We start from the raw sequence: 10160 nt of genomic DNA on the forward strand, positions 1-10160 counted from the left end.
AAACACCAAATGAGCATACAGTTTAGAAACGGGCGGGAAAAAAAGATAACCCACAGAATGGAAGGAGCAGACCTCGAGAAGAAACAAAAAAACATCTGCATATTGTCGTAAATTAAATCAATGCGGCGTAACTAGCACGACTAGCAGCCGCTTGTCCACTGGATCCCATCTCTTTCTCGAGATGCTGGTTCCCACCATGCCGGTTCGGTCGCCTGTAACCTTCGATGCGATGTGGCGCAGTACGCAGTTAATAGGTTAATGTTTTCCCTTGAAGAGCGAACATGTGGAAGGACCCGTTCCCGACCGCCTCATCGGGCCGAAACCGTGTCAAACAAAAAGCAGATGTTGGAGAAAAAATGATGAAGAGAACGATCATAGCGAGATCGTATTGTAACACACACGGATTGTCACACGGAATTAGTCCTGCAATGCAGCCTTCGTGTAGGAAGGACACTCCTGCTGTCTGACTATGACTCCCGCATGTCCATCCGTAATCGTGATTCCTAGAAACGTCCCACCGTATGTTTGGCAGACCTCATTAGGAACGGGAATACGATCTTAATTTGAATAACAAACTTTGCGCTTCTCTTCTTTACGCAATTACGCAGACCATGCCGTGCCAATAGTTTCTTTTCTTTGTGTGTCCAGTAACGAACAATGGATTTACTGACAAAAATGATTTTTCCTTCATCTTGCAAAGCTGTCAGAACGTGTGATGAAGACATCATTATCATCCCTACACTGCTACCCAAAAAAAAGGGGACCAATACCTCACTGGGGAAATGCACACCCGTATGCGGAGAGAAGGCACAGGCAGATAAACCTTCGAACAACATCGCCGTGGAAAGAAAGCATATACATCACAAGATAACATCATTTGGTGGTGGCAAGGAAAAACTTTGCCACGAAACGACGCGTCAACAATATTATACGGGGTAGCGCGCCGCGTTCGCCCGGTCCCGGTGGGGATTTTGGAAATGAATTCTGCGCTCTGTCGCACGTCGCTTCGTTCCTGGGTTCGGCGTGTGCTATTTGTGAAGGAAAAACGGGAAAAATAATTGACTGTCACTTCATTAAACGCCCGCTTGTCAATTTCGAGGTGTCCGTCGTCGTCATCGCCATCATCGCCGTCGTTCGAAGCGAAAGGAAGATTTGTGCCGAGCTTATGGGGACTGAAGATTGTTCCATGTGTGAGAAACATGTACCATATTTGCCGTTAAGGTGTTGCTTATTCTTGTGTTCCCCGCTCTCTGTCTTTCTTTGGCCTTCGAGTAACAATTTCATCCCTGGCACTACGCGAGGGAGGTATTGAAAGTGTAAGAGCAGCAGGAAGCAAAGTCCTTCACCCATCAATGGTCGTAAAGTGGCTTATGATGAAGAAACAGTTCTTACACGCTGCTGCACTGCACTCGTACGCACACCACCTCCGTGTGTCGGTTTGCTCCCCATGAGGTCTACCCCAAACAACAGTCGACAGACGGAGCGATGGCAAGCATCCCTTGGCGTACCGGCCATGTATTCCTAACACAATCGAACCGAAGAAAGCTTTGTGTTGCTTAATAGACTTTTAAAACATCTTTCATTCGAATTGAATGCAACCCGTAACGCAGGGAATAACACGCTGCACGCTGAAGGATCACTTCGGAGCGTATTTTCTATTGTGCTGGTGATGGTAGCCCGTATTTTTTCTCCCATTTTACAAAAGCCATCCTAAACTGAAATGAACGAGAAATGGAGTGGATCGAGTATGAAAACAACACAAAACAGATCTCTAAAGGACCCCGGGATTGGGAAGGATCGCATCGAAACTGGGGTATTATGCATGGCCGGGGCCAGAAGGTCTGCAGCCGAAACCGTAGGGTCTGTCTGCTCATTTTTCATTTCACATTTCTTAGATTCTATAGATTCGGGATTCGGGTCGCATATATCACAAACCAGCAGCGGACGGCCAACAATAACGGTCATGAGAGAAAACATCCTTAGGCGAACCGTGTGTGCCTGTATGCTCATTTTGGGACGAGTTCTTTCGTGTAACCTATAGAAACCTATTATTGAACACTTAATCGAACAATTTTATACGATTTTTTTATTATTATTCTACGTACATCCACAAAAGGAAGATTCCCTCTCCGGTGATCGTTGGTGGTTGTGTTGTACCCTCGACAACGAACCCGTTGATCACCAACGGAGGCATCAGATAAACATTTTTACAACCCTCTACCACTTCTGACTAATCCGATAACGAACACCGACAGCGAAGCATCTACAAATTTGCCTCAAAACAAATGGGCAAAAAATACATTCGCTCCCTGGAGTGATGCTGGAGTGCCTTCTGCAAAAACCGTGGCCCCCGGGAGCTTCAAGTACTTTCCGATGAAATAGTAAAATCGCAAACAAAGATCTCCGACCGTTACAAACAATCCTGCACCCACTTCAGCGAAGGACGGGACCGGGACCGGGTCGGGCGGGGCCATACCGTGCATTGATCATTGTTTTGGCTATGATGAACCATGCGACAAAAGGTTCCGAAGGTATCCCGGGTGTCCATGGATATCCTTTTTTGCCTACTGCCTGCTAAAGTCACCGTGGGCACGTTGCCTGTACCGCGTTGAATGCAGGTAATCGACCCAAGGACCTTCGTCAAACTGAAGAGACAGGCCGAACGAAAGCAAAGCAAAGGAAAATCGAGCTACGGCGATGCACTGGCAAATGGAAATAACTAACCACACACACGCACACTGCCCCGAACAAATGTGTCTTTTTGCCATGGTCAACAAAATCATCGGAGAAGGTAAACCAGAATTGTTGATGAAAAGAAAAATCCTTAATATCTAACGAGTTGGTAAAGAATATACGTACAATTAAATCAACGGTTCTCGCTTTTTGAGAGCAAAACTCGTTCAAGGAAATGTTTTATAAAATTACTTACATATCAGGCATTTCAGCTGCTTTTACAGTGCTCTCGGTTTGCCGCAAAGGTGTCCGAAACTGATCCCAACAATAGTAAAACTGTCGGCTTGTAGTTTTATGATATTCACTAAAATTGGCTTCAATTTCCATTTACGATCGGATCAAACACAACCAGAACATCACTTGGGAAGGTGTGATGTCGTAAAAAATGCAAGCTGTTTTTTTCAAGCAGCTGAAGCTGCCAGTAGCTTTGTTCTCTAAGAACCATAGGAAATTACATAGAGACACTTTTTTGTATTACTTTCTACTATTGATCAATTGTACATGCAGAAATTCATAAAAATTTTGCGTGCCCATCCTTCCTGGCGATTCTCCGGGACGTTGAACGCAGCAAAGCTTGTACTAAAATGAAGTACTGTGTACACGTATCCTCTTGACGAAATGCTGCCTTGAAAGAGAGATATCAATTGATTTTTTGGCCAATAATAGATCTTATTGATGACTGATTTCTTTAACAAAACGTTCAAATATATGTAGAAAAAGACAAAACAAACGATTAAAAGTTAATTTTAGTTTTGGTATTTTATTTTTAGTACAACAATAATCAACACACTGTCCCATCTTACCTATATCAACCTTGACTCGTTCTCAGCAGCTGTCAGAAGAGGAATTGCCAAACTGCACGTGTGCTTTCAAAACAAATACAGTCGCCTCGTTTTGGAGAAACGCCGGCAACGAAAATGATTCTAAAATCGCATCGCCTTTTTATCGGCAACATTCCTGCGGGAACGAGTGAGCAAGAGCTGAGCCAAGAATTCAGTGCATATGGCAATGTGGAAGCGATAGAGATTAAAACGAAAACAAACCCATTGAACGATTCGGTTGATACGTTCGGTTTTGTGACCCTCCAGACGGAGGACCATATCGTGCCGCAATGTAAGTAAAGCTCATTAACCGTACACCATAGCTGCTAATTGAATAATCGTTCATTATTTTCCTTCTACAGGCATCAAGGAGTTTAAACAACAACAATACAAAGGAGCGTACTTGAACGTGTCCAGAGCTAAGGAATCTTTCCTAGAGAAGTTGAAGCGCGAAAGAGAGGAGGCCGAGGCACAGAAGAAGAATAGTTCGTCGTTAGATCCGTACACTAAACCTGTGGAGGAAAAAGTTGCAAAAGAACCCGTAGCCAGCCTTCCTACATTACCCACATTACCCACACTAGGCAAGGATGATGATAGCAGCTGCTCTGAGAGCTCAGAATCGGAAAGCGAAGAAGAGAAGCCATCTAGTGCGCAAACTGCACCCGCACGCAGATCCCAGGCACCAAAGCAAGAAGATGAAATTGTGAAAAAATGGAACCAAGAAACGTACATTGAGCATGGAAAACTGAAAATCGTTCCCATTACCGGGAAGGTGACGGAAGTGATTGATCGCACAAAGCCGCACCAGAAACGAACGGAGGATAAGAAACTTGGCGAAAAAGCTCGCATAGCAGATGAAAAACGAAAGCAAGGCCTGAACAATTTGAAATCAGCGTACGAGCAGCAACAGCTCGCCATCAAAAGTGCTCTTGCCGGTGCAACGGCAAACAACAAGAAAAAGATCACGTTTGACGATGAAGACGACGCACCGGGCCAGAAGAAATTGTCGCTGTTTGATGGGCCGGAAGATGAGGACGACGATGGATTCAAGGCTAATTTCACCTTGCGCAAGCAGATGCTTGGAGAGGAGGGCCAAAAGTTGTACGAAATGCAAACCACCTATCAGGCGGACAATCGTTTCCGTTTGGATGCGCGGTTTGATGACGATGCTGGTAAATCTGCCGAAGTGCAAACGCCACAATCGAAGGCAAAGGACAAGGAAAGAAAAAAGCAACTGGAGATTCTTTCCAATGTGGTAGGCAAACCGATCATTGCAGAAAATCGAGTTGAAAGGTGAGTCTTGGTAAAACGGGCGCTCTTTACTGCCATATGCTTAACTAGTGACTATTTGTATTTATAGCAAAAACAACGTGCAAATGCAACGGTTCGATCCTACGCAACAAAAAGAATCGGACCAAAATGAAACACACGAACCAGCGGTGAAAGCATCCGACCGGAAAAAGGCAGAACGGCGGGAGGAAGATTTTAAAGTTTCTGAGCAAAAGTTTTACAATGTGTCCGATAGCTTCTCATTATCGTCCCGCGGCCAATCGCAGGGCTTTAGTTTGCTTTCCATGTTTGGAACGGCGAACGATACCAGCGATAGCAAGATGCACGTAGATGAAACGCTGTACGATAAGCCGCTGAAAAGTGATGCCAAGTTCCGGTATGAATCTTCCGATAGTGAGGATGAACAGAGTCGCAAAAAACAGAAGAAACACGAAACTAAAGCCGATGGTGAAAAGGAAGGGAAAGGAAAAGAAAAACTGAAAAAGAACAAAGCAGGCAAAACTGGGTCAGGATATTACACGAAACAGGGAATATGGAAGGATTTCTTTTTCTTCCTTCCAAATGATTCACGTCTCGATGGTAAGTTTTATGCGACTTTATGAATTTTATGACACTTTAATATGCTACTAATTTTGATTTTCTGTGATTTCACAGCTGGCCGAGAATTTCTCGGATACGTTCCTGATACGGACGGCAGTTTAAAATCAGCCAAGGAAGCGGTAGTCGGATTGACCGAGACTGATGTGCAAAACATTCGCCAATTGTACAAAAAACGACGACAACGCGAAAGTAAATTTGTTCACAAAGAATCGAAACTAGGTCTTAAGCGGCTTAAAATGAAAAGTACGGTAAAGCGGGGCAAGATGAACAAGGTGAAGTAGCGAATCGTTTCCTGTAATTTAATTTCGCTATCTAAAAATGACCATAACATTCAGTTAACAGCAACAAAAGCACAGCACCCTGCAATGAACGTTATCAAAATACCAATTTGATTGAAGTGCGAATCGATAGTGAAGATTCATAGATTAAACATAACATTTCAAAAGCATTCAAATTTGGTGTTATCTTTCGGTGTGATGGATTTTATTCTATCATATACATTGTCGTCTTTGTTCAGAGGCTAAGGAAACGAAAAGAAATATCAGCTTTGAACAGTCACAAACACACGGAAACCAGTCCAGGAACGCAACCGATTGAATAGTCGTATCATCTAATTTTACTCTCCTCGAGGTTATGCTTTGAATTCGTAGTGATACAATCACCTTTCTACGTCTATTTGGCAACTGTACACCCCACCAGAAAGGGCAGTGAAGTAGGTCAATCGTTCAGACGCATTCGCTCATTCGTTAACCATCATGCTTCGAGAGCGGTTGGCATTTTTTGGCGCGCTATGCGCAATACTCGTCTCAATCAATCTCGTAACAGCAGATCCTAACGAATGTGAACTCCCTCCTGGACTACGGGAAGAGATTGCACAATATCAGCCGGTAGTGGATTCGATCTTCCAACACATCGTATCTGGTGAGTATGCGGGCAAGACTTGGCAGAGTTTGCTGGAGTTTACGGATCGGTTTGGACCACGGCTCACTGGATCGAAGCAACTGGAGGATGCGATCGACTTCGCAGTACAAGAAATGGTCGCAGAAGGGCTTGACAATGTTCATACCGAGGAAGCCATCGTATCACACTGGCAACGCGGCCGTGAATGGGCAGAGCTGGTAGAACCATTCCAGAAGAAATTACCCATGCTGGGACTTGGAAAATCAGTTGGAACTGCACCAGAAGGCATCCGGGCAGAAGTGATTGCGGTGGAATCGTTTGAAGAGTTTGAAAACTTCACTGCAGACCAAGTGGAGGGAAAAATTGTAGTTTTTGTTCCCGCATGGGCTGGGTACGGAGCGACTGTTCAATATCGATCCGAATCAGCATCAGTAGCAGCAAAGAAGGGCGCTGCAGCCGTGCTGGTACGTTCAATGACTCCTTTCTCTATCGGAACGCCTCACACTGGATCGCTTTCATATGATCCGGAAGTGCGCCGTATTCCTGCTGCAGCTATAACGGTAGAAGATGCCATGTTGCTCTTGCGCAAGTACCGACGAGGAGATAAGATGATAATTCATCTGAAAATGAATGCCATGAATCTCGATCCAACGATATCGCGAAACACGATTGGCGAGCTAGAGGGCCATACTTTCAAGAACACCTCCGTAGTGGTCGTATCCGGTCACATGGACAGCTGGGACGTTGGAACTGGCGCGATGGACGATGCTGGTGGGGTATTTATTTCGTGGAAAGCAGTGACATTCCTGAAAGCAATGGGACTTAGGCCGCGACGCACTATTCGAGCCATTTACTGGACGGCGGAAGAGACAGGTCTAGAAGGTGCCGATGAGTATGAGAAACAACATTCCGAGGACGAGAAGGACGAGTTCAACGTGTTCTTCGAGTCAGATTCTGGAACATTTAAACCCACTGGTCTTGATTTCTCCGGTAACAGTGATGCCCACTGTATCTTTGCTGAAATTGCTAAGTATGTTTCTATTGATTAGGCTTGAAAAGGTATATTGGATCGTTATAAATGATTGATCACTTACTTTAGATTGATGCCGGGCTTCAACGATTTCACATATACCGAAGGAACTGTTGGATCAGATATTGGAAACTGGGAAAGAAGAGGATTTCCAGGTGTTTCCTTGCGAAACAAAAACGAAAATTACTTTTGGTAAGGCTTTAATTTAACATACTATAAAATCATAAAACAAAAATGCATTTGCCCTGTTCAATAGGTATCATCACTCTGAGGGCGATACGATGGAGTTGGAAGATCCTCATGATTTGGATAGAAGTACTGCGTTGTGGGCTGCTACTGCGTATGTGATTGCTGACTTAAGCATCGATATTCCAAAAGATGTAACGGATTACAAACCAAAATAACGACATCATTTAAAACAAACAGATCGTCACATCAGAATTATATAGTCTTAAAAACGTTAGTGATTGAACGTTATGTTTTTCAATTACGAAGTGGAATATTAAACAAATAGATATTTCATAAAGATCCCTTTTTGTTAAACCATCTGAACATCCAGAAATCTTCCAGTAGAAAGACTTGGCATGTGTATGAGATGACTCCAACAATATGCCAAAGAATGGAAGTAACTTGAAGAGAACAACGCGAATATCGTACGATCGATTAGCTTATAAATACTGAACTCATCATACGGCTGCGAAGCAACAATGCGAATGCATTAGACACTTTTCAATCAACAGTCTACAAAGCCTTTTGATTGAAGAGCCTATAGATAGAGAAGATCAGGCACTTTTGATTAGACATGGTTATTGAGTACCTGTTGATACATTCAAATTCCTTATTATCTTCAGCAAGTAACTTTATCTTGTCACATTTCAGTGTATTCATGCAGCATAGCCTGATAAGTTACAAGAGGCACTATCACCTTCGTCATTCTCGAGCACCTGCGGTCATTCGTTTTCCACCATGCTTTGGATGAAGTTAGAATTTCTCAGCGCGCTTTGCGCAATACTCATCTCAATCAATCTCGCAACAGCAGATCCTAACGAATGTGAACTCCCTCCTGGACTACGGGAAGAAATCGCTCAATATCAGCCGGTAGTGGATTCGATCTTCCAGCACATCGTTTCTGGTGAGTATGCGGGCAAGACTTGGCAGAGTTTGCTGGAGTTTACGGATCGGTTTGGACCACGGCTCACTGGATCGAAGCAATTGGAGGATGCGATCGACTTCGCTGTGCAGGAAATGATCGCAGAAGGACTCGACAATGTGCATACCGAGGAAGCCATCGTATCACACTGGCAACGCGGACGAGAATGGGCAGAGCTGGTAGAACCATTCCAGAAGAAATTACCCATGCTGGGACTTGGAAAATCAGTTGGAACTGCACCAGAAGGCATCCGGGCAGAAGTGATCGCGGTGGAATCGTTTGAAGAGTTTGAAAACTTCACTGCAGACCAAGTGGAGGGAAAAATTGTAGTATTTGCTCCAGCATGGGTTGGCTATGGGCCGACTGGTCGGTATCGATATGACTCTCCCTCAGTGGCGGCAAAGAAAGGCGCTGCAGCAGTGCTGATACGTTCGATGACTCCTTTCTCTATCGGAACGCCTCACACTGGAACGCTTGAATACAATCCGGAAGTGCGGCGTATTCCTGCTGCAGCTATAACGGTAGAAGATGCCATGTTGCTCTTGCGCAAGTACCGACGAGGAGATAAGATGATAATTCATCTGAAAATGGATGCCATGAATCTCGATCCAACGATATCGCGAAACACAATTGGCGAGCTAGAGGGACATACCTTCAAGAACACCTCCGTAGTGGTCGTATCCGGTCACATGGACAGCTGGGACGTGGGTACTGGTGCTTCGGATGATGCTGGTGGCGTATTTGTCTCTTGGAAAGCCGTGACATTCCTGAAAGCGATGGGACTTAGACCACGACGCACTATTCGAGCCATTTACTGGACGGCGGAGGAACAGTACTTGGAGGGAGCGAGTGAATATGAAAGACAGCATTCCGACGGTGAGAAGGACGAGTTCAACGTGTTCTTCGAGTCAGATTCTGGAACATTTGAACCCACTGGTCTCGACTTCTCTGGCAACAGTGATGCTCAGTGTATTTTTGCTGAAATTGCTAAGTATGTGTGTAATTAATTTTATGTTTAAAAAAAGTAACTAAACAGTAATCCCACCATCGCTAGATTGATGACTGGCTACAACGAATTCACATTCACCGAAGGATCTGTCGGATCAGACATCGGAAATTGGGTTAGAAGGGGATTTCCAGGCGTTTCCTTGCGAAACAAGAATGAAAACTACTTTTGGTAAGTATTGCATAGTCCGACCTGAAGCATGGAAATGTATTGTACTATCTGAATATTTTGCAGGTATCACCACACTGAGGGGGACACGATCGAGTTAGAAGATCCAGCGGCTTTGGATAGAATAACTGCGCTTTGGGCGGCTACTGCTTACGTGATCGCCGACCTGAGCATCGATATTCCGAAAAATGTCACTAGTTACGGCTTTCAATAACCAGAAATAACGAAATTTATTGTTGAAATTGACAAATCAGTTCCGGATGTTAAAATTTCGAGAAAAAAAATGCCATTCCACGCATTGCCTTCAGCATCACAGCAACTGTCGAGGTAAATAAACTATGGACGGCTGATCGAAAAGAGAGAATGTGTGTAACCCTTCCTTTTCTAACGTCTCCGTGGGATGCGTGCGCGCTTCAGACGCTTTGTTTATTATTTGCTTTATCGCCATCGTGAAGTGGCGGC

General features: G+C 44.4%; 2 protein-coding genes and 1 long non-coding RNA gene across 6 annotated transcripts; 2 read left to right on the plus strand and 1 right to left on the minus strand.

Annotated features, from left to right (window-relative positions):
* Positions 1-3555: 3555 nt before the first annotated feature.
* Positions 3556-5898, plus strand: LOC1281915 (probable RNA-binding protein CG14230). Its single transcript, XM_321890.6, has 4 exons — positions 3556-3846; positions 3917-4847; positions 4915-5423; positions 5499-5898. Exons 1-4 carry the CDS (start codon positions 3651-3653, stop codon positions 5723-5725), a joined length of 1863 nt encoding a protein of 620 aa, XP_321890.6. The 5' UTR covers positions 3556-3650; the 3' UTR covers positions 5726-5898.
* On the minus strand, positions 5899-7579 carry LOC133391849 (uncharacterized). The gene is made up of 3 exons (XR_009765304.1): positions 7439-7579; positions 7036-7370; positions 5899-6964 (listed from the first exon to the last, which is right to left on the minus strand). It is a non-coding gene; the product is annotated as an uncharacterized LOC133391849 (long non-coding RNA).
* Positions 6200-10062, plus strand: LOC11176042 (carboxypeptidase Q). Of its 4 annotated transcripts, none has more exons than XM_061648325.1 (3): positions 6200-7374; positions 9579-9701; positions 9765-10062. In XM_061648325.1, exons 1-3 carry the CDS (start codon positions 6200-6202, stop codon positions 9910-9912), a joined length of 1446 nt encoding a protein of 481 aa, XP_061504309.1. In that variant the 3' UTR covers positions 9913-10062. The 4 variants fall into 4 exon arrangements, with proteins under 4 accessions (XP_061504309.1, XP_003435792.2, XP_061504310.1 ...); XM_003435744.2 differs by lacking the exons at positions 9579-9701; positions 9765-10062 and adding exons at positions 7444-7566; positions 7631-7778; XM_061648324.1 differs by lacking the exon at positions 6200-7374 and adding an exon at positions 8223-9515.
* The last annotated feature ends 98 nt before the right edge of the window (positions 10063-10160 follow it).

Source organism: Anopheles gambiae, chromosome 2, assembly GCF_943734735.2.
Source record: "Anopheles gambiae chromosome 2, idAnoGambNW_F1_1, whole genome shotgun sequence".
NCBI classification, from domain to species: domain Eukaryota; kingdom Metazoa; phylum Arthropoda; class Insecta; order Diptera; family Culicidae; genus Anopheles; species Anopheles gambiae.

Excerpts from the sequence above, each read along its gene's own strand:
- LOC1281915 (XM_321890.6), top strand. The coding sequence starts at position 3,651 with ATGATTCTAAAATCGCATCGCCTTTTTATCGGCAACATTCCTGCGGGA. Across the intron at positions 3,847-3,916 it reads GGACCATATCGTGCCGCAAT|GCATCAAGGAGTTTAAACAA; the intron begins GTAAGTAAAGCT and ends TTCCTTCTACAG. Across the intron at positions 4,848-4,914 it reads GCAGAAAATCGAGTTGAAAG|CAAAAACAACGTGCAAATGC; the intron begins GTGAGTCTTGGT and ends TTGTATTTATAG.
- LOC11176042 (XM_061648325.1), top strand. The coding sequence starts at position 6,200 with ATGCTTCGAGAGCGGTTGGCATTTTTTGGCGCGCTATGCGCAATACTC. Across the intron at positions 7,375-9,578 it reads ATCTTTGCTGAAATTGCTAA|ATTGATGACTGGCTACAACG; the intron begins GTATGTTTCTAT and ends CACCATCGCTAG. Across the intron at positions 9,702-9,764 it reads AAGAATGAAAACTACTTTTG|GTATCACCACACTGAGGGGG; the intron begins GTAAGTATTGCA and ends AATATTTTGCAG.